Consider the following 25,205-nt stretch of genomic DNA (forward strand, 5'->3'; position numbering starts at 1 on the left):
TTCTTAGCTGTACAGAATCAAGCAGATCCTCTGGAAGATACTTGAATAGCCACTAGTTTGGGGTACAGTTCTGAATTCATCCAAGTATAATCACATTCACTCATTCACTGCATATTTACTGTGTGTCCACTACAGTGATAGGCAACAGACAAAGTGCTGCAGGTGCAATGGTGAGAGCCGGACACAAGCCCTTGCTCCCACAGAACTGCAGTCTCTCAGGATGAAGTTAATCAAATAACTGCATTTTTGACACCGACAGAGACAGTGTTGTCAAGAAAGAAGGTGGGCTGTCATGAGAACTTACAAAGAATTTGACTCAGACTGGGTGGTCAAGGAAAGCTTTCCTGAAGAGTGGTATTTAAGTAACAATGTAAAGGATGACTAGTTGTTAATCAGGCAAAAGAAGTGGTGAGATGGGGGTGGGACAAACAGAGAAGGACTCCAGAATGGAAGGAAAAGCATGCGAGAAGGTCCTGTGACTGAAGGGGTGATAGTTTCCTGAAGTTGCGGTCACATATTACCACAAACTTAGTGGTTTGAAACAACACAGGTTTATTATCTCACAGTTCTGGAAATTAGAAGTCCAAAATGGATCTTATGGAGCTAAAATAAAGGTGTTTCTTTGAAAGGCTCTAGGGAAGAATCTGTTTCCTTGCCTTTCCCAGTTTCTAGAGGCTGCCCTGCATTCCTTGGCTTGCGGCCCCCTTTATCCATCTTCAAAGCCAGCAACAGCCAGTCTGATCTTTCTCATGACTCCATCCCTTTGGTTCTGTCTCTTCTGCTTCTCTTTTTCACTGGGGACCCTTGGGACTGAGCCAGTCTGGGATATCTCCTCATCTGGAAATTCTTAACTTAATCACATTTGCAAAATCCCTTTTCTATGTGAGGGAACATAGTCACATGTTCCAGGGATTAGGACTGTGAACATTTTGGGGGGTTATTATTATGCTCACCACATGAGAGATTGTGTCTTATTTAAGAATTGAAAGGTCAGGGAAACCAGGCAGTGAAAATGAGGAGAAAATGGTATAAGATGAGGCTGGGGAGGTGGGCAAGGACCTTCTGTATGTAACATCATAAACTATGCTGTGAGTTTTGATCTGTATCCTAAGAATACTGGGAAGCTACAGAAGTGGTAACAGATTAGACTTGACATTTATAAATATCCCTTTGGCTACCAGGTAGAAAATGTATATTAAAATAGCAGAGATTTAGTTAAAAGATGATGGCAGCTAGAAAAACAGATATTCGGATGATTAAGATCATTATTATACAGATACTAAGGTCATTCCAGGTCTTTCACTTCCTAATTGGGTGATTCTATGTCTGTGGTTAAATACCCATCTGGTCATTTTATGGGGAAGATAAAATGTTATGCTGCGCAGCATGCCATTCATACAGGAACAGTACCAGGCATGATCAACAGCCTTTGTATTATCATATTATTATCATATTGATCCTATTATTAATTATAAAGTATAACTCTTTGCTAGTATATTAGAAAACAATATGGGCGATTTTAAGGAAAAATTAAAAACCACTATAAGTAATTTCGGTCTTAAGGAGAAATATAAAATCAACTTCAAGTGCAGAAAACTTGAATAGATTAAGAATGCTTGCAAACGCTGAGTGTGGGAAGAAGATTAGAAAATGAGGTAATGGAAGTGGGCAGGATCCAAATCATGTTGCGCCTTGGAGGTCAATCTATGGATTTTGGCTTTTGCTCTAAGTAAAATGGGGAACCTTTAGAGAGTTTTGAGAAGAGGGGTGCCATGATCTAACTTTGGCATTAAAACTGGCTCGTGTTTTGAAAGTAGGCAGATGACAGGAGGTAAGGTGGGAGGAAGAGAGGCCAGGAGGAGACTAAGACAACAATCAGAAGAGGTGATAGTGTGATGGAGGTGATCATTTAGACTAAGGTGGTAGCAGTGAACGTACTGGGGAGTACTTGGATTCTTGTTATGTTCTGAAGGGTTTTCTGGTGGATGTGAAAGAGAGTCATCCAGGATGACTCCCAGGTTTTTGGCCCCAGTAGCAGGAGTTGCAGTCAATGGAGACGGGGAGACTGATGGGGGCTACAGAATACTTACTTCTACACTGTCAACTACGATCTGAACAGTCTCTCAGTTAAGAACATGTAAGGATTCTGTTGGACCTTCAAGTGGAGTTGTTGAGTATGCAGCTGAACATGAATTTGAGCTCAGGGGAAAGGAGATATAACCTTGGAGCTGGAGATAACAGCAGTGGGAATCATTGCCATATAGCTTTCAATGCTTTGAGGCTAAATGAGGTCACCAAGGGAGGATGAAGATTAACGAAAGCTACAAGCACTGTGTCCTGAGTCACTCAAGTTTAAAGAAGTGGGAAAGAAGATTAAGAATCAGCCAGGAAGGCTGAAATGGAGCAGCTAGTGAGGTGAGAGGAGAAGAGGAAAGAATATGGTGTCTTGGAAGCCCTACCTTTTCCTTCTGTAACATCTACTCATCTTTCAGATCCATCATGCACATTTTATTCCCTAGACTCAGGAAGGTCTCTCTCCCAAGTGTCTCCAGAACACCTGCCCTTCCTACTCTTAGCTGTCGTCACATTATATTGCCCATGTTTCCTCATTGCCTCTTCTGAATCTGTAAACTTCTTGACAGCAGAAATGAAGTTTTGCTCGACCACAGAGTATTCCCAGATTAGTACTGCACTTGACACAGTAACCATTGAACACAAGTTGGTTGAACTGAATTAGTGAAATCAGTACTTATCTTCTGATGAAGCATGTTACTAGTGTGACAGGAAGAGTCTACTATGATTATCTATGCCACTAGTACTACATATATATTTATTGAGTTAATTTTTCTGTGTAACCATTTGGAATTTTTCAGCATTAGCTAGTTGGTATGGTTCATGGTTCTGAATCAGATAGAGGTGGAAGAAGATGCATATTTATCTGTGTAAGCTGAGTATACACACCATACATGCCTACTACATGTTAGCTCACTTAACCCTCCTCACAAGTTTGGGAAGAACAGTAAAATTAACTCCACTTTATAAGAGGAAACCAAAGTTTAGAAATGCTAAGCAACTTGTCTAAGGTCACCCAACAGGTGAGATCCCAGAGCTTAACTATCTATAAAGCCCTTGTTATGTTATCTGTATCAATTATATACATTACTATATATTATATACTATCATATATGTTGTAGATATATAAACTTGTATACAGATATATGAATAAGTCATATATTTTATATATATATAATTACTGCCTAAACAAATTTTTTAAATGGCTATTTAAAAAATGTAATTATGTTACTTACTGGGAAGTACAGAAGCAGAGACCCAAAAAGGATTGTTTCCAACAGGATAAGGCCTGATGCCCTGATGCTCTAAAAAAAAGAAAGAAAGTAAAAAAGAAAATGTCATTGTTAATTTACATTTCTAGGCATGGAAGAATTTATGCTGTTATAACAATGCCTCAAGCAGTAGAACAGACACTCTGGGGGAAAATAAGTGAAAAGTGGCTAGCATTTCAGACAGAGGAAGTAACTGAAACGTGCACAAAGACAGACTATTAAGGTGGTGGTAGACTTAATGATATTGCCAGTGGTTTCTTGGAATTTGTTCTGTAAAATGTGAATCACTGAACAGTCTGAGCAGCTGAGAATACTATTTATTTATTTATTTATTTATTTTTTGAGAGGGCATCTCTCATATTTATTGATCAAATGGTTGTTAACAACAACAAAATTCTGTATAAGGGACTCAATGCACAATCATTAATCAACCCCAAGCCTAATTCTCAACAGTCTCCAATCTTCTGAAGCATAATGAACAAGTTCTTACATGGTGAACAAATTCTTACGTAGTGAATAAGTTCTTACATGGTGAACAGTGCAAGGGCAGTCATCACAGAAACTTTCGGTTTTGATCACGCATTATGAACTATAAACAATCAGGTCAAATATGAATATTCGTTTGATTTTTATACTTGATTTATATGTGAATCCCACATTTCTCCCTTATTATTATTATTATTATTATTATTAATAAAATGCTGAAGTGGTAGGTAGATGCAAGATAAAGGTAGAAAACATAGTTTAGTGCTGTAAGAGGGCAAATGTAGATGATCAGGTCTGCGCCTATAGGCTAAGTATTAATCCAAGCTAGACAAGGGCAACAAAACATCCACAGATGCAGAAGATTTAAGAATACTATTTAGAAGATCTGTTCAATCCAAGAAATTCACAGACGCATAGATCTTGTATTTCTGAAACATCAGCCACAGTGCATACTGAACACTATCCCTAAACTATTTCACGAATACCTGCAGGATGGTCTCGGGATAACACACAGGCATGCACAAGGTCTTGGCATCTCAGTGATGTATCTCCCACCATGTCAAAATACAGTCCCCAAAACTCACCAACAGAGCTCCACTATGTGAATGTTATTAATCACATTAAATGAGAGGTATCTCACCTTGGAAACATGCTTACTCTTAACTCAAAATTCAAAAGAGTGAGTTGATTTTCAAATAAATTTCCTGACTATTTAAGGGTTGCTAAGCATAAGTATACTTAAAATCTTAAGATATTTTGTTAGAGTAAAAATAGCATTATTGTCCCAAAGCAAAATGCTTAGTTTAGAGTTGTGGCAAGAAATAAAAGACCAAACAATCAATCTTTTCTTTGATAATGAATTTTGCTTAGATGAGCTCTTATATCAGTATGGAGTAAATATCAGTTGAGAATACAAACACAGAAATAGGTCTTACTACAGCACCCCTGTTTCCACTTAATGAAACATAAAATGTACATACAAATTATAGAAAGTGCAAATGTGCTATCTCAACAGGAAAATAATTGGAAGTACTAGCAATTAATTTTGCAAGAACCAAAAGCTACAAAGCTAAACCACAAGAACGCATTACATTAAAAAAATAAAGTGTTAGATAACTGGATAGACGGACAAAGAAAATTCTAATTCCTTTTCAAAACACTGGTAGGACACTGTTAGACAAAGAGGAATACTTTATGTAATAATCCCTCCAAAGAACTCAGGGTTTTCATTATTCTAAGAATTTGGAAATGGAAAAACAGGTTTAGTCAGTGAACAGATTTGACTGAGTGGCTTCTCACTATTGGTCATTATTTTAGCTAGCAGATGCTTTTAGTGAAAAGAAAATTTCTATCAGCAAGCCTTTAAATAGGTTTTTGCTGATAGAATTCCTAAGATGGCAAATTACATTCATATCCAATTATGAATATTCTGTAGTTTTTTTAAAACTTTCCCCAAAAAATGACACTAAGAGGGTTCAAATATTATACAAGATTGCTTGTAAAACAATGTATGAAATATTGTTTGATAAAAAGGTATAAGAAACTAAAAGGTTTAATGAAAAGACAGATTGGAGTTAAGGTTATCTCAGTTTGAATTATCAAACAACTGCTTTGAGTTAGTGACTCTGCATGTCAATGGCCTCACCTGTAAAATGGGTGTCCTAATCTTTGCTTTATTAAATCTGAGAGGTGTGACGAAAAAATGAAGTACACAAAATGGCTAGCATCGTGCCTGATACTTAGTAAGTAGGTATGTGTTCTTCAAGGTTGGAAACAGCACCACGATGCTGAACTTGAAAAACACAGAGGTATATATAAGTAGCAGTCAACATTTTTTTCAATGCTTGGAATCCAAAATGCCCCTAGAGAGGGTCACAAGCCTGGAGGTAGGGAATACAGCAGTTCTTTTCTTAGGGCCAGTAGATTTTTAGCTCCATTACAACCATCACTACTACATAAAAACAGTAGTAGTGGTTATGCTTTGATGTATTCTTTCAGCAAATAACCTGTCTCCTTTCTGTTTGGAAATGCTGGACAATCTTCCTAGCCTTCATTGCTTTGCTCCAGGCTGAGCAGAGGAGCTTGTGATTTCAAATCATAAACTGGAACTCTGACAAGTGGTTCCATAATCAAACGTAAGGCTTATTCAAAATGTGCACATTTCCTTTTAAAATAGTCTTGGGCTGAGTTGGCTTCATGGCCTCAGAGAATGGGCAGATACCTAAGAGTGGGCCTTCAGGGGCAAAGAATAAATCTCATGCTTCCTACAACATTTCCCCATTGTCTTACTGGTAATGAAAGTTATTTTAACTAGAACAAAGTCTTTTATTTTGCATTTGGTGCCAAGGATTAATATGCAAGTACTGTAAGTAATAAACTGACTTAAGTTCAAGAGAGAGATAACAAGCAAAATAATAGAGGCCAAGAAAAAATTTCACCTCCTTCTCAGTCTGGCTGGATATAGAAATGGTGCTTTGGAACTCTTTTTACCCAGAGTTAACTGGGAAACGCTTGAGTAATTTTCTTGAAAGATGATCAGCAACACAGTGTGATATTATTTACATAAAACATGTATCAGCAAATCAACATCATACATTTTCTACATATTAGAAATACACCAAATACAGGTCTTGAGGCTATGTAACAAGATGATAACAATGACTTCTTTTTTCTGGAGAAGTAGATGGATTTGAGGATAGATCAACTTATCTGGAAATATTTTAAGTCCTTTGGAGATGTACTCATACATTGCAGTCATACATTTTTAATAATTAGACAATAAAACTAAAGAAAAATAATCTAAAACATGTCAACTCAACTATTAGAAAATTACATGATCGGGCATCATACTATGTAAAGAAGTCTAACCAAAGCCCTTCCTAACTAATATATATTTAATAAGTTCTTATTCAGTATCAGCTACATGCATAAAATGACCAATCAGTACTTTTTGTGCATATAAAACTGGAGGTAGTTATTGAGCCTCACTCTCTGGATTAGAATCCATAAAGCCTAATCAATATAATTTCAGAGTTTACAATAGAGATGAGCAGATTCCATCTCACTCTACTCCCTCCTACCTTCCTCATTTTTTAAACTTTTAGAACTGACTAATGACGGTTTATGACAGCCAGATATCAAACCTATAGACCAAAGAAAAGGCCTAATCTGACACCAATTTTATCAAAGTATGTCAAAGTCAATTTCTATATTCCATAATCCTTGGATGCAAAGTGCAGAGGTGAAGATGAAGCACGGCTGTAGCTGCCACACAGAGATTCGCTTAGGAGATTAAGCACCTGAAGGAAGTGAAGTCACCAGAAGTAGTAAGATGATAAGAATGCTGAAGTCTGAAGTTTTAAACATAATTAAAATGGTTTGTCATTGTTTCTTGGATTCTGCAGGGACTAACTACTTCACTTACATTTTTAAACATTTTTAACCACTGGGGAAATTAATGGATAACCTGCTAAAACAGTGCAGTTATTTTTTATCACAATTTCTTCAGCCTTACAGCAATTACAGTGTCTTTCTATTACAAAAGGAACCTCTGGGCATGGATACAAACATAAGAAAGCAAAAGAATTAGATTCTGAAAAGAATGGACTGGCATAGGTTTGGATGACAAGCCAAGAGTCTATAAATCTGTATCATTTAAAAAAGAATTAGTCTTACTAGCAGGAGAACAGACTCAAGAGCTGTACTTTTTCTTTTAATTCTTCTATTTCTATAGAGAAACCTATGGATAGATAGGGAGATTACAAATGAAACATTACAAGCATCTGATGAAATAATCACATGGTAATAAATTAGAAGCAAGGTGTAAAAATGATCCTGAAGAGAATCCTAACATTGAGAGGTAAGATAACACTATTTTTCAATGATTTTATTTACATTTACATAAATAGAAGAGAACAGATCACATCCAGTTTGTCAGACTACATGCAATCCATTTGCTGTAAGAAGATCTGTGATGAAATACTAACACCAATCAGATTTAGAAAAAAATTTGTCAAGTAACAATTGCCAAAAATGTGGTCAGTTAAACCCAATTGTAGTTTTTCTGAAGAATTCTCAGCAATAAAGATAAATATGGTTAGGAAAGAGATTCCTAAAGTGAAATATATGTAACTCAGAAAATTATAAATGAATGGAATCAAACCATGGGCTTTAGAATCTCAGCATTAGCTGTATGACCTTGGGCAAGCTGCTCAACCTTCTGAGCTTCAGTTTTTTCATTTATAAAATGGGTGTAATGATGCCTAACTGGCAAAACTGTTATAAAGATCAGTGATAATGCTGCCCAGCAGAGAGCAGGAACTCAGTCAATGGAGTTCATCACTATTCACAGGCAGATTAAGGAAGGGAGGTTACCAGACTATTAGGGTCACTCAGCTGACAAGGAACAGATAAAGGTCTCATCGTCCACAGCAGCTGACTCCCAAGTCAGTGTGAATTTCTCTGTACAGCCAATCTGACCCTCAGCCATTTTCTTACCCAAAGGAACAGAACTATATGTAATATTATAATAACAAAAACATGTAGCACTACTAGAGTATTACAAGTAAACTACAAGTAAGGGGGTTTCGCTCAGAGGTGAGTAAAAAAATTTAGTAATTAATTAAAAATTCCCAATAGTTTGATGTAAAACATTAAAAGAAATCGTCACATTGCCTTAACTAGGAATTCTTTCTAATTTCTAAGACTTCCTAAGAAAGCCCATTTTCATATGGTTTGATAGTCTGCAGTGGATCTGTTTAAGACCTTTTGGAAAAATAAGTTTATCCAAGGATAAAGGCCAGGGTAATGTATACATAGTTTCATATTCTTTATAACAGTGCAGCACAGTAAATAAAAAGAAAAATCAGTATTTTGTATATGTGAAATTAGAAAGAACAAGTCATTCATTATTATTTAAGATTCACCATTTTTGCTGGGCAGAAATATCTCATGGTTGCTTCTGCAGGAGTTTCAGGAGATGCTTGCTCACTTGCTCTGATTTGTTTCAGATAATGCGAGTGTTCCCCCCAGTGCCTTGTTTTCCAAAAGTTCACTGCTTGGTTTTATGACTCCAAGTTGCAGATTCCCACTGCAGTTACTGAAGTGCAGTATAACTTAGATGCCTGAGAGAGAATATTTTGGGTGTTCTTTACTCAGTCAAGCTCATCCCTTGTGCTTAAAGTCCAAAACTACTGAACACCAAAGTACTTCCTATCAGACTTCTGCCCACTCCTCAGGCCCTCTCTCCTGCAAACATGACACTAGGATGATGTCCTTACTTGCCCTCATTTTTCCTGTGGTTTCTTGGCATAAAAAGAAAAACTTTTACCTCTCTGTGATGTTTGCAACCCTCAATTCCCTTTTCCTTTCAATACTAATAAACAGAGTAATTCATATTTCACATAATAGAGATAAGTTCTTTGAGCCTACACAAGTGAATGGCACAGACTCAACTATTACAGAAAAAGATATTACCTTGAGGAGTGCTGTAAATACTTAAATAAAGTGTCAGGAAATTATTGAAACACAACATGTCATTGCTTATACTTCAACTATTGAATTAAAAGTTACTGAGATTGATATCTTCAGATTAAAAGTAGGTCACTGAAAGAACAACAAATTCCCCTTCATGAAAAACTGTAGTGGAATGATCAAAATATGAAATACGAAGTATTTTTAAATTTGGCAGTAATGAGATAAATACTTTGCCTATTTTTAAAACAAAAATCAGTAAATAAAAAATCTTTGTTACACTGAGATAAACTCAAGTATCAGTTTGTTGTCAATTTTTAAACATAAATGTATTTTGTACTTGGAGAAATTCAAGAGGTTTCACAAGTCATTGCTCAGTTTCACCTGATTGCTGAGTTGCAACAGATCTGAACAATCTTTCCTCATCATTTGAACATCGTCTAATCTCAGAAAGTCTTTTTCTTCTTAAATTTGGTATGTTGAAAACTATGATCTGCAAGGTAACTATTTTAAAGTGCTGCTCAGACATAGGCAATAGAACCCATCAAATGTTAGCTACGTAACACCAGTATTTTCTCAGTCTTCTTAAACCGGAAAAAAAAAATGTGAGAATGTGAACAGAATTGCTCAGAACTGCTAAGCTTCTCTTTAACATGTTATTTGTCCTCTGTAGCATGTTTGAAAGTGTACGGAATGACTAGGCAAAGTGTAAAAGAAAGAGACATTTTGTAGTTTGATATCTGGAGATAGTCTAAATGTTCCAAGACTTGTTTATGTTCCTTATTTTATACTTCACATAAACACAAAAAGTTTCAATTCTGAGATGACCTTTGCCAATGTACAAAGAAATATGATGAGCATTTCTGTGAATAAGTCAATAGATGATTTAATAAGGTATAAGAGATGCACCCAATTTGCAAGAAGAGTAAGCAGTTCAGAAATTTTAAACAGCACTATTATATCTGACAGGTAAAACACAAAGGTGGATTATAAAGAATTGTGGGAAAACAACTACTGCATAGATGCAAAGACAATGGAGATAGGAATGCAAAAGTTAATCTCTAAAACAGTGTAACCATTTCCAAATTACATGGATTAAACTGGATTCTCATGTTCCCTACATTTGGGAGCACTAAGAAGACCCATGAGACAGGTGTTATAGAATTCAGTCCACATGGAGTGCATCATTCTTAAACTTGTTTGTCAAAAGACAAAGTGAAAAAAAGAGGAGGGAATTATTAATTAACTCACACCCTGTTTACATTTAGGTTGTCAATTCTAACCATTTGTTTTACTAAATTCTGCTGTTTCAGTTGTTCTTAATTTCATTAGGAAATCATGTTTGCAATTAAATAATTACCTTGATATTTAAGAGTTTTGTATCTTATATTATGAACATGGTTCAGGAAAGATTTTCAAATAATAAATTCATAAGTTTTAATTAGATAATAAATGCTAACTCTTTCATAGAGAATTCAAAAAGGTCACACTGAGGGGGTGTTTTAATTAGTCTTCTCTGTGTTGTATCCTACTTAGTTACTCTTTGCTCTAAAATATATTATACAAATGCATTAGGATTTGACTATCAACTCAGAAAGCTGTAAGAGAAATATTTAAGTATATGCAGAAATTTGACAGTAGAGAATTATTGCAAAGTTCAAACAATGTTACAAAACCAAAAACTGGAAAAAAGTTTTACAATGTAATATATTTTTTAAAAGCAATTGTGCTTAGCCTCATCAAAAATTGAACTATGACTAAAGCAGTTTTCTAGAAGTAATCCATTTTTGAAGATTTTTAAAACTAATGACTCCATATCTGTACCTTCAGGTCTGGAGCTCTGGACCCCTATTTTCACTTGCCTATAAGGCAGTTCTACCTGAATGACCTAAAGACACTTCAGGAAAGCTAATTTTCCAATCTGTTTTTCTTTTCATATTTCCCATCCTGGTTAATGGTAATCAATTACCTATTTTGCAGTCAAAGTAGTTCTGAGTTATACATATGTAGGCTAGACATAAAAGAAGTGGGCTTTATGAAATATTCATGGTTTTACTTTTGGTATTTTCCAGGATCCACAAATTTTGTCAACCAGTTGTCTCAATAAATGAATGAAAAAGTTACTGAGTAAATGGTTAAACCTAAAAGCAGCATGCATGATGATCCATATTCAAATGGAAAGGAAATTTTCCATTTTTAATTCATGGGCTCCTCTCTGATTTAGAGAGTAAGTTAAAACAATCAAAATCTTCATAAGAAGAGGAAGAGGAAAAGGAAGAGAAAGGAGAGAAGAGGGAAACAGAAGAAACCATCTGTTTGTTTAGTCTAATACACTACTAATTCTTGGATTCTTAGGGGTAAAAGTGGGCAGAGCAGATGGGCGTGGAGGCAGAACTGGACAAACAAAAGTGAAGGCACTGTCCTCTCAGGTTTCTCACAGATGCCTTCCCCTGTATTTATTGTCCTCTTCTGCCCTCATCTCCCACTTCAGACCACCAACACCATCACATCTCCCTTTCTGTCACCTTATCCAGGCCTGCCGTCTTCAAATGATGCACATTCAAAATAATTCCCTCATCCCTCCCAATCCCCAACTTCTAATTCCTTTTATGCCTTAGTCTTACCTACTAGTTATAGACAAAAGAGATGTAATAAATGTCAACTGGGGTGTTAGTAATTAATAATAATTTAATGGTTGCTCCTCCAGATAGAACTTGGAAGATAAAACAAATAGTCAACACTTAAAACCAAGGCAGAGATCTTGAACTTTGAAAGTTAAGAGTAAGGTTGTTAGCACAGTGGTTCTTCTGGTGTCCCCAAGTATCACTGTCTATGACTGTTTTCTCGGAGACTGTGCCCATATGGAAACAAACCAAGGTATCTATATTCAAAACTGGGAAGTGAGGTTCCTTTTAGGAATGAAAAGGACTCCATCATCTCCACCTTCATCTTCTGTGGGAGTTATTTTTTTTGAAGGAAGCAATTCATATTTCAAAAGTCTGTTATTTCCAGTTGTGCATTTAAATTCCTTCAAGTGTAAGTCTACCTAATCACAACTACCACATGTCTGAGCCTCAGTGCACCCACATAGTCTTTGCTTAGGGCATGCTAAGTGAGTGGGTTCGCTTCCCTTTGTTCCTTTCTTTGAAGCCGAGGTTGGTATAATAAGGAGTGTGCCTTTGAAATCCGGCTTTCATTATGGGTTAGGTTTTCAGTCCTGCTGTGCAGGCGTGATGGCAAGATCCAGAACAACAGCTGTCTTCCACCCCAAGAATTTTACTGGAGTTTTGTTTCTTTTTTTGGTTACATTTTTAAGACCATGAGAGAGATACAATTGCATAAATTTTGGGAATAAAAAAGCCAACTAGGGGGAAAGGGTAAATCCAGAACCAATGTACTTGGCAAACAGGGACCTAGAATTATATCTAGTGTTGCTAGTTAGCTCATTCAAGGGCATTTTTCCCTGTTGATGACAACATTTAATAAAATGTTGATAATAAAAGTGGAAGGAATAACAATGATGACAATACTAATGATGACAGGAGAATTTTTGTACCAGCTATTATTCTAGGCACTTTATATTAATTAACCCTGATAAAAACACTTAACCCTCACAACAAAGAGTAGGTACCATTATTATCCTCACTTTATAAACGAGGAGCCTGACATTTAGAAAGGTTAAAAAAGTTGCCAAAGGAAATTGACAGAGCTGACATTACATAGTGGTACCACTCAACTTTGCCCCTATCACTTTCAAAATCCGACTTTGTAAAGCTGTTATTTAAAATAGCATCTGGATAGTGGCTCCTGAAACAACCCTTATTAACCCCCTGCCAACACATAAAGACACATGTGAAACAGAAATTGCAACCCTGCCATGAACAGGGAATTCAAAGCACACAAACAGAAATAAAAATGTAAAAAGTACTCATCCTTGAGAGTAGTCAGGAAAGTATACAAATGCACATTACTTCATTTTTAACCCATCAGCTAGCTAGAAAAAATTAAAAAGACATAATGTTGATCTCTGGTTAGAAAACTAGAAAATGGGCATTTGTATGACAGGAAGACAAACTGAAGCCTTTGAGGATGTAGTTTTGAAGTGGCCATCAAAATTTTAAGTGTCTACGCCTCAACAAACAAAAAACAAATAACCCAATTAAAAAATGGGCAGAGGAACTGAACAGACAGTTCTCCAAAAAAGAAATACAGATGGCCAAGAGACACATGAAAAGATGCTCCACATCGCTAATTATCAGAGAAATGCAAATTAAAACTACAATGAGGTATCACCTCACACCAGTAAGGATAGCTGCCATCCAAAAGACAAACAACAACAAATGTTGGCGAGGCTGTGGAGAAAGGGGAACCCTCCTACACTGCTGGTGGGAATGTAAATTAGTTCAACCATTGTGGAAAGCAGTATGGAGGTGCATCAAAATGCTCAAAACAGACCTACCATTTGACCCAGGAATTCCACTCCTAGGAATTTACCCTAAGAACGCAGCAATCAAGTTTGAGAAAGACAGATGCACTCCTATGTTTATCGCAGCACTATTTACAATAGCCAAGAATTGGAAGCAACCTAAATGTCCATCTGTAGATGAATGGATAAAGAAGATGTGGTACATATACACAATGGAATACTACTCAGCCATAAGAAGTGGAAAAATCCAACCATTTGCAGCAACATGGATGGAGCTGGAGAGTATTATGCTCAGTGAAATAAGCCAAGCGGAGAAAGAGAAATACCAAATGATTTCACTCATCTGAGGAGTATAGGAACAAAGGAAAAACTGAAGGAACAAAACAGCAGCAGAATTACAGAACCCAAAAATGGACTAACAGGTACCAAAGGGAAAGGAACTGGGGAGGATGGGTGGGCAGGGAGGGATAAGGGGGGGGAAGAAGAAGGGGGGTATTAAGATTAGCATGCATGGGGGGGAGGGAGAAAGGGGAGGGTGGGCTGCACAACACAGAGAGGACAAGTAGTGACTCTACAACATTTTGCTAAGCTGATGGACAGTAACCGTAATGTGGTTGTTAGGGGGGACCTGATATAGGGGAGAGCATAGTAAACATAGTATTCTTCAGGTAAGTGTAGATTAAAAATTTAAAAAAAAAAAAAAAGAAAGAAAGAAAGAAAAGGGGGATTACTCCTTAACAGGATAAAACTATTGGTAAATCAAAGATCAACGCATGCTTTAAATATCCTTAATGTTGATCACTTAAAGGGTGTCAGATGATCAGCTATGGAGGTACTCTTTTCTGATAATATTCCTTTCTCTTAATTAAAAAAAAAAAAAAAAAAAGCAGTTACTGTGTGCTGACCTCCAATGAGTTCTGCACAGTGGTATAGAGGGCATGTCAAAGTGTGGGCAAAGGGTCTGTTTGTTTCTACGCAGAAGATCAAGGCCTAGCTTGGATACCCAGAAAATGAACTAAGATACGATATGAGGAGGAGCTTCCGGCATCAGCACTCTCTGGAGGACTCGTGCCGGGGGATGATCATCAAAAAGCCTCCACAGGGATCCGGACGATGCTGCGGTTGTGGCTGCATCCAGCCCACCATCTCCTGGACTTGCCATGAGAAGGAGGAGGGAGATGTCTAGGCTGGCATGTGCATACAGTGAGACAACGAATTTGACTGGATCTGTACTGTTGGAACTCAACCAGGAGTTGGGAGGGGTGCAAGTTGTAGCACCCCAAAATCTCATGACTATAGACTATCTATGGTTAAAAGAACATATGGGATGTGAACAGATCCCAGAAATGGGCTGCTTTAATTTGTCTGATGGTTCAAGTACAGTTGGAAAATATCCATCATATCATAGATAAATTTTCACAAATGCCTAGGGTGCCTAAATGGTTTTCTTGGCTTCACTGGAGATGGCTGGTAATTATAGATTTGCTTTGTTTATGTCACCGTATTCCTATTATGTCAATATGTGTGTGCAAATTAGTTAGTAGTTTAAAACCTATACATACTTAAGGTACTATACAAGAAGATATGTCAAAGAAATAATCAATCCTCCCAAGTTTCCTTCATATGCTACATCTATAGCTTTTCTTCTTCCTTCCTAATTACAAACTTTAAATAGAATTCGTGCCTCATATCGAATTTACCGAGTATCATAATTCCTCCAGGTGGTAAAGATACCTCGAGACAAGTGCTGGGCATAGAAGCCACAGGGCATAAATCTGCAAAGAAGTAAAAAGCTAACCTTTGCAAACAATATGGCTTCTCTCTCACTTACCAACTTTACATTTCCCTGTATGGCCCCGGAAGATGACTGGTTAGCCAGAGACGGGTAAGATTCCTCAAGGGAGGAACAACCTAAGACAGGCACAGTCGCAGGGGGGCCATCAGGTGAGAATTTGGGGATCAACAGAGGTGAGGCTCAGAACCTCACCCCCCCTGCTTTGAGAGAAATCTTCTGCATCTGTGGATGTCTTGCTGCCCTTGTCTAGCCTGGATTAATACTTAGTCCATAGGCACACACCTGATCATCTGATCATCTACATTTGCCTTCTTACAGCACTAAACTATGTTTTCTACCTTTATCTTGCATCTACCTACCACTTCAGCATTTTATTAAAAATAAAAATAATAATAATAATAGGAGAAATGTGGGATCAACATATAAATCAAGTACAAAAATCAAATGAATATTCATATTTGACCTGATGGCTTATAGGTCATATTGCATGATCAAAACCGAAAGTTTCTGTGATGACTGCCCTTGTACTGTTCACCATGTAAGAATTTATTCACTCTGTAAGAATTCGTTCACCATGTAAGAACTTGTTCGTTATGCTTCAGAAGATTGGAGACTGACGAGAATTAGGCTTGAGATGGATTAATGATTGTACATTGAGCATTGACCCCCCTATACTGAATTTTATTGTTGTTAACAACCATTTGATCAATAAATATGAGAGATGCCCTCTCAAAAAAAAAAAAAAAAAAAAAAAAAAATTTTAAGTGTCTATAATTAACATTATAACCAACCAACAACTCCACTTCTAGGGGCTTTATCCTTAAGGACTACGTGCAGGTTTGCACGACCTCATATTCCCCAGTAGGTTTGCCAGAGCACTGCAAACCTGGTGAGAAACTTGAGACAACAGGAGCATGTAAATAGCAGAGAATACAAGCTGTGGTTTATCTGTGTGCGTGATACTATGCAGCCATTTAAAAACTAATTAAGACACACTTATATAGGCAGGGAAAGAGCTCCAAGGACTTCTTAGAAAATTTTTTTTAATAAAAAACATTTATTAGCAAAAGGCATGATATAGGTGTACACATAAGTATCACACCTTTGATGGTATGTATTTTCTGGGATAAGAAGTAGAAGTGAGAGGAAACAGGGGGCTTTCACTTATTGTTTTGTGTGTTAATTTTGTACAATATAATGTATTCATTTGTTACTTAAGTAATAATCAACTATAATTCCTAAATGCCAACAAAGAAAGGGAAGAAGGAAGGGAGGGACGGAATGGAAGAAATAGGCTGGGTCAGAAACATCAAAATACAATCAAATTAGTGTCTGTTTACAAGAGAGTTAACTAACTACAAGCTTCAAGAGGAGAGTTATTCAAATATCATCTGGCATGTAGTAAGCACTTATATTTAGGAAGGGCAGGAGGATAAGTGAAAGTAAAAAGGAAGAGAAGATGGGAGAAAGTAAGTCCAGAGAAAAAGAGAATAAACAACAAATTATCTGTTAAAGCAAAAAGAAAAGAAAAGAAATGCAGCACCAATATCTGTCAATGTGAAATGTCAAGGTAAAAAAGCATGAAGGAGGACATTTAGTGTCAATCTAAGTTATCATTTTCTTGGGAGCTACAACAGTCAAAAACATGGTGAGAGAGCCCTGTACACACATCCGCTGTGTCCTCCTCAGCTCCATCCAGTGCTCACCAGGCTTCAGCCAACCCGCCACTTTTCAGTCCTACAAATGCAGTGGCCCCCCACTAAGGGCTGCAGAGCTCACCTTGCTCCCTCACACTGGCCTATGTCTCCCTCCCTCCTTGACCCTCATTTGGCTCACTTCACTTCATCCCTCAGATCATAGTTTCACTGACTTCACACAATAAAGGTGTTTGTGAGTGCCTTCTTTCTATCTGGCACGGTGACAGACACAGGCATTTCATGGGAAACTAGGTGAGGTTTCCTGCTTTATGCTTACTGCACTCAACACTTCCATGCACAGCACACTTACCATGACTGAAATGAATGCTGAAAGCAGCATTTGTAAGGATCACTTTCTTGCAGAAAGAACATCTACCATAAATAAACTGCCAAGTGTTAGTGGTGAGGCAGGCATTTTTCTTAAAAGAAGGCACAAGATAAGGATGCCTGATACTAACATTGGGATTTTACATTTCTCTGGAATTTCTATTAATTACAATGAAATAAGAAAAAGAAATAAGAACTCTGAAGGCTGGGAACGAGACAGCACAATGGTCTATCAGATAGCACAATAGTCTAAGAAAATAATGTGAATTATACACAAGATGCATAAGAATGCTTCATACACAGTATTATTCATACTGGGAAAAAAATTAGGAATAATCCATATCCCAAAAAGTAGACAAATGGTAAAACAAATTATTATATAGTCTATGGTATAATAATATGGTCTCATAAAATTCAAGGTTTTGGGGTACATTTAATGACAAAAGAGTGTATGATTATAATGTATACATGGAAATATTTTTATATTAAATATCAAATATTCTCAAATGCCATATTGAGGACTTAGAGGTGATTTTTGCATTATTACTTAAACTTTTCAATATTTTCCAAATCCTGTAAATTATACTTGCATTGCTTTTAAAATACAGGACAGTTTAAAACACTAATTCCACAGAAGGACTGAAAAAATTAAGGTCATATGAGACACCTTCTATAACTGTTAATAATTAAAGAGACTGACAAGACCAAATGTATGGAAGATGGAGAGCAGTGGAATTTCCATACATTGCTAATGGGAACTTAAAACTCTACAGCCACTTTGGAAAATGGCTTGGCAGCCTCTTACAAAGTTAAAAATACATCTTCCCTGAGACCAAATAATTCTACTGGTAGATACCTATCTAAAAGAAAGAAAAATATTGCATCACAAAAAGACTTGTACAAGAATGTTCACAGCAACTTCATTTATAATAATCAACAACCCAAATATCCGTCCAACAGGGAAATGGGTCAAACAAATTGTATAATAGTGATATAATGAATTATCACTCAGAAACAGAAGGGGGAAAAGTGCTGATCCATATGACTAAGACAGATTTCATAAACTGTATACATTAAAGAAGCCAGACACAAAAGACAACAGACAAAACTACAGTGATTGATAAGAATCTGAACTGTGGTCCTCTCTGCTGAGGGGTGGAGAGAGGTGGGGGATTGACTAGCAAGGGGCTCGAGGAACTTTCTAGAACTACTGGAAACTTCTACATCTTGATAAAGATGTGAATTTCATGGGTGTATGCATTTGTCAATCTCACTGCACTGTACAATTAAGTGCATTTTGCTCTATGTAAATTATACCTTAATAAAGAATAAATAAAGGATTTGAAACTCACACTAAGGTGTTTAAAGATAAAAATTGACAGACCATTTATCTCCTCAGGCAAGGAAAACAAAATAAAAAATGAACAAGTGGGACTACATCAAACTAAAAACCTGTTAGCAAAGGACACTATTAGCAGAACAAAAAGGCATCCTACAGTATGATAGAATATATTCATAAATAATTTATCAGATAAGGGGTTAACATCCAAAATATATAAGGAACTCACATGGCTCAACACCCAAAAACCAAATAACCTGATTAAAAAATAGGTGGAGGATCTGAACAGACATTTCTCCAAAGAAGAAATTCAAATGGCTAACAGGCACAGAAAATATGCTCCACATCGCTGATCACGAGGGAAATGCAAATTAAAACCACAATGAGATATCATCTCACACCAGTTAGGATGACCAATATCCAAAAGACAAGGAACAACAAATGCTGGTGAGAATGTGGAGAAAGGAAAACCCTTCTACACTGTTGGTGGGAATGTAAACTGGTTCAATCACTGTGGAAAGCAATATGGAGTTTCTTCAAAAAACTAAAAATAGAAATACCATTTGACTCAGTAATTATGCCCCCAGGAATTTACCTGAAGAAAACAAGACCCATGATTTGAAAAGCATATGCACCCCTCTGCTTATGGCTGTACTATTTACAATAGCAAAGATACAGAAGCAACCTAAGTGTCCATCAGTAGATGAATGGATAAAGAAGATGTGGTACATATACACAATGGAATATTATTCACCCATAAATCAAAATAAATCCTGCAATTTGCAACAACATGGATGGATCTAGAGGGTATCATGCTGAGTGAAATAAGCCAGGTGAAGGAAGACAAATAACAAATAATTTCATTCATTTGTAGAGTATAAAAACAAAGCAAAACTGAAGGAACAAAATGGCAGCAGACTCACAGACACGGAGAAGGAACTAGCTATTACCAAGGGGAGGAGTTGGGAGGGTGGTGGGGAGGGAGAAGGGGACTAAGGGGCACTATAATTGGCAATCACAGTGTAAGTGGGTCACAGGGAAGGCAGTGCAGTACAGAGAACTCAAGTAATGACGCTACAGCATCTTACCACGTGGATAGACAGTGACTGCAATGCTGGGGGGGACTTGATAATATGGGTGAATGTTAAAACCACTGTGTTGTTTATGTAAGACCATTGTAAGACTGTGTATCAATGATATTTAAATAAAAAGAGTCAGTAGACCATTTACTACCCCTCAAATCACAGGAAGCTTGTGCCACAAATTTGCAGGGCTTACCACACATGAGGTAAAGTAGCAAAGAAAATATTACTACATTATTTTCTGGTATCTCTAGCATTTGTACCTTAATTTGCATATCCTATTAGTTTACATTTAAGCCCACTGATACTTCCATACTTTTCATTCACTGACATCTATTTGATCACTTTGCAAAGACTGAAGAAAGTCCTACAAGAAAGGGAGCAGGAAACTGATAGAAGCGCAGAGCTCTCTGCCCATGCTCCATGGAATGCTAGGAACATCACACTCATGTTGTTAACTAAATTTATAAGCTCTTACAGTCTTTATGACCTGAGTTTTACATACTGGCTCTGTTACTTACTGGCTCTGTGTCTTTAGGCAAACCTTATTATATTAGTATTAATTTTAGTTTATTTTAAAAGCTATCAAAATTCAAGTTAAGTCCAAATCTTTAAGAATAAACTGTTTAGTAATCAAGACAATTTGCTACTGGCAAAAGAATAGACCCATAGACAAATGGAACAGACTAGAGAGCCCAGATATAAACCTAAGCATGTATTGTCAATTAGTATATGATAAACGAGCCATGGATATACAATGGGGAAATGACAGCCTCTTCAACAGCTGGTGTTGGCAAATTCAGACAGCTACATGCAAGAGATTGAAACTGGATTATTGTCTAACTCCATACACAAAAGTAAACTCGAAATGGATCAAAGACCTGAATGTAAGTCATGAAACCATAAAACTCTTTGAAGAACACATAGGCAAAAATCTTTTAACTATAAACATGAGCAACTTTTTCCTGAATGCGTCTCCTCAGGCAAGGGAAACAAAATCATAAATGAACAAATGGGACTACATCATGCTAAAAACTTCTACACAGCAAGGGACACCATTAGCAGAACAAAAAGGCATCCTACAGTATGGGAGAATATATTTATAAATGACATATCCAACAAGGGGTTAACATCCAAAATACATAAAGAACTCACACGCCTCAATACCCAAAAAGCAAACAACCCTATTAAAAAATGGGCAGAGGATATGAACGGACGCTTCTCCAAAGAAGAAATTCAGATGGCCAACAGGCACATGAAAAGATGCTCCACATTGCTAATCATCAGAGAAATGCAAATTAAAACCACAATGAGATACCACCTCATACCAGTTAGGATGGCCAACATAGAAAAGGATAGGAAAAACAAATGCTGGTGAGGATGCAGAGAAAGGGGAACCCTCCTACACTGCTGGTGGAAATGTAAAGTAGTTCAACCATTGTGGAGAGCAGTATGGAGATTCCTTAAAAAACTAAAATTAGAAATATGATTTGACCCAGGAATTCCACTTCTAGAAATTTACCCTAAGAATGCAGCAGCCCAGTTTGAAAAAGACATATGCACCCCTATGTTTATCGCAGCACTGTTTACAATAGCCAAGAAATGGAAGCAACCTAAGTGTCCATCAGTAGATAAGTGGATAAAGATGTGGTACATATACACAATGGAATATTATTCAGCCATAAGAAGAAAACAAATCCTACCATTTGCAACAACATGGATGGAGCTAGAGGGTATTATGCTCAGTGTAATAAGCCAGGCAGAGAAAGACAAGTACCAAATGATTTCATTCATCTGTGGAGCGTAAGAAAAAAACAAAAACTGAAGGAACAAAACAGCAGCAGACTCACAGAACCCAAGAATGGACTAACAGTTGCCAAAGGGAAAGGGACCGGGGAGGATGGATGGGAAAGGAGGGAGAAGGGGAATACGGGGCATTACAATTAGCACACACAATGTCAGTGGGGCGACGAGCACGGGGAAGGCAGTATAGCACAGAGAAGAGAAGTAGTGACTCTAGCATTTTACTACAGCTGATGGACAGTGACTGTAATGGGGTATGTGGTGGGGACTTCATAATGGGGGGAATCTAGTAACCACAATGTTGCTCATGTAATTGTATATTAATGATACCAAAATGAAAAAGAATTAACAGTAAAAAAAAGCACAATAAAATAGGCAAAAAAAAAAAACTCTTTACAGGAAAATGTACCCAAACAATATAAAATGTACATGCCTGCTCATTTCTCAGAGCACATAAAAATTATTTTGAAAATGATGTTTAGAAATGTGTTGTTAAATTCTGATTCTGTTCTCCTTAGGTATAAACAATTTTGCCATTCAGTGCATTCTTAAATTCAATTCTGATATGAGTGAGTTTTTGCTAGTATATTTCAATTGTGTTTAAATTTGAAATAACATTTTTAATGACTTTTTAGCTGGTAAGTCACTCTTTTTTTTCTGGGCTCAGATAATGCCCTTTTTTCCAAGAGGGCATCTTTAAAGATAAATAAAGCAACAATCCCCATTTGTTATTATTAAAATTTTGTTGGATTATCTTCCCTCTCTTATCTATCAATTTAAAATATCACTTTAAGTCCAGAAAGTTGTTGATTTGTCTTTTCAATATACAGAAAAGGCGTCGAATCCATATGCCAGTGAACATTCAGATCAATTCATATCAAAATTTGTTTATATTACCTAGTTGTTTACAACTGGTTTTGGCAGACACATTTTTACAGTAACTCAATGTAACAAGAAAATAGGCTAGAATATAGACTACAATATTGTATTATAATGATCAAACTTGAGCATACAACTTAATTATTCCAACCACTAAAAAAATGTCAGTGTAACTTGGTAGAGGTGCTAATTATCACTACAAGGCAATTGTTTTGAAATGCATAATTACCAAGTTAACATGTTATACATCTTCAGTTTTCATGTTGTATGTAATAAAATTTACTTTCATATGTCAATAAAAATAGGTTAGAACTTGACTTGCACATGTCAATTATGAAATAAATAAAATTTTTTTGGTTTATGTAATGAAAATGATCACGATAAGATTTCCAGTCATTAACATAAATGGACCATATGCCAGATAAAATTTTTAAAAATATATACATACCTGAATTAGAGATATATGGAAATCTATGGTCAAAGTTTGTTCTCAGGAGAATAAAATAAGTCATTAAAAAAGACTGGATCCATTAATGCTAACTCAGTTCAAAAGCTGTCTATATTCAAACTGTCCCATTTTTCAATCACTGCTTTTGGAAGGCAAGAACTCTCTCACCATATGCCTATGGTCTGAAAGCACATATCATAACGGCTGTTCTCAAAGACTTGCAAAATTTACAAAGATTCTGTGACTTCCTGACTCACAGAGAGCTGTAAATAGAACTTATTTTAAGGCGTTTCAACACTAGTTTTCCTGATGCCAGCAGAATAAATAAATCCGTGCAAATGGACATCAAAGTAATTTGATTACTTTCTCTTCCTGGGTTTTAAAATGCAAATCCTCCACGTGCTTCAAGTTTTGGATAAAGACTTAGAACACGGGCTTTCCCTTGGTGAGACACATAAGGGGGCCTGACTCTCTTTTTCAGACCCTCTCTCTGTGGTACTTCTTTCATTCCCATACATAAGTTACCATTCTGCTGAGGTAACTCATATCTATCTCTGGTTCTGACCTCTCTTCTGAGGACCAGTCCTGGCTACTCTGACTAGAGATAGGTGGCTTAATCTCAGCATGTCCAAAACCATGTCCTCTTGGTCCATTCAAACCTGTTCCTTTAAAACCCTCTGTTAATGCATTCACGATACATGCAGAAAATCAAATTAGAAACCTGGGAGCCATACTAGACTTTCTCTCTCTCTCATCACCACTGCCAATCTTATGTCATCTCTACTTCCTAATTGTCTTTGGAAATCATCACTGTCAGTGTCACTGTCTTGAATCAAGTTTTTCTTCATTTCTCCAGGAGACTATTACAACAGATACCTAAATGGTCTCTCTACTTCCAGTCCCACACATTCTAGGTCATCTTCCACATTCAGCTAGGGAGATTTCTATAAAATACAAATGTAATCATGTCATTTCTTAAACCTGTGTGATGATTTGCTATATGTAAGTCCAAAGTCCTTATTTCAGCATTTAAAGCTCTTCCTGTTCTAGCTCCTTACAGCTTTTCTCAGCATCATCTCAAATACGCACAGACCCCAAGCTATGGTCCACTGTGCCCCTTGTAATCCTGAGAACTTTGCAGATCTTGTTCTTTTACCTCAATAATTCCTACTCATCTTTTAAAGCAGTTCAAATACCACCTTTTCTGGAAAGATGTCCCTGATGTTTCCATTTAGAATCAAGTGATACTCCTTTTGTATGCTCACTGTCTACTTTTCCACTTATTATTAATGTGTTTATGTTGACCTTTTTTCACCAGCTTCTGGAAACTGCTGGAAAACACCTCGCAGAAGACATAGAGTGTATTCCTGTCACATCTAAGAAAGGCTTTGTGCTCAATCTCCATTTCAAGCTTAAATAACGTTGAGTGTGTTGTAGGTATAGTTTTCTCCCAAATAGTTAATGATGCCAAGTGGCCACATAGTTAAATGTGGAATATGCATGACTTTTAAGATGCTTATTTAGAGAGAGAGACGTTGAGTCTCCTCCTCAAGAGGCTGAATGATCTGGAGATTCCCAGTAGTGGACCAGAAGCATATGCCCCATGACTAATGTTTTAATGAACTCCACCTTAAGATTATGCTGATTTGAAATCCAATAATATTATGTATGGAGTTCTCAAATTTCCTGCTGGACAAGAAAGAATGAACTTGGAGAGTTAGAGTCAAATAGTGACATAATTCTCTGTTGCCATTTTGGGTTTTTTCCCCCCACTCTTTCATTCAATACACACATGCACAGAGTTCCTGCTCTCATGGAGTATTCAGTGTTTTAGGGAAGACACACATTCCAGACTGAGGTAGTGGTAAAAGCTGTGGTTCTCGGTAGAGTTAGTGTTGCCTGCGCAGGGGATATTTGACAATATCGGGAGACATTTTTAATTTTACCATTTGCATCTAGTAGGTAGACATCAGGGACGCTGCTTACAATGCACAGGACAACTCCTCACAACAAAGAATTATCCAGTCCAGACTGTGAATAGTGCTGAAGTTGAGAAACCCTGATCTATAGGAAAACTACTCAGAACTATAATAGAACATAGAAATTT

General features: G+C 36.8%; 1 protein-coding gene and 1 long non-coding RNA gene across 2 annotated transcripts in view; one reads left to right on the forward strand and one right to left on the reverse strand.

Moving 5' to 3' along the window:
- Nucleotides 1-25,205, reverse strand: part of GPR158 (G protein-coupled receptor 158) — a 375,355-nt gene that overhangs the window by 102,365 nt on the left and 247,785 nt on the right. The window contains exon 5 of the mRNA XM_037006036.2: nucleotides 3,309-3,377. Coding sequence (XP_036861931.2) covers nucleotides 3,309-3,377 — 69 coding nt within the window. The remainder of the gene's footprint in view (nucleotides 1-3,308; nucleotides 3,378-25,205) is intronic.
- The window catches only part of LOC140847783 (uncharacterized), a 158,385-nt gene that overhangs the window by 44,927 nt on the left and 88,253 nt on the right, over nucleotides 1-25,205 (forward strand). The window lies entirely within an intron of this gene.

This window comes from Manis javanica, chromosome 2 (genome assembly GCF_040802235.1).
Source record: "Manis javanica isolate MJ-LG chromosome 2, MJ_LKY, whole genome shotgun sequence".
Classification (NCBI taxonomy): domain Eukaryota; kingdom Metazoa; phylum Chordata; class Mammalia; order Pholidota; family Manidae; genus Manis; species Manis javanica.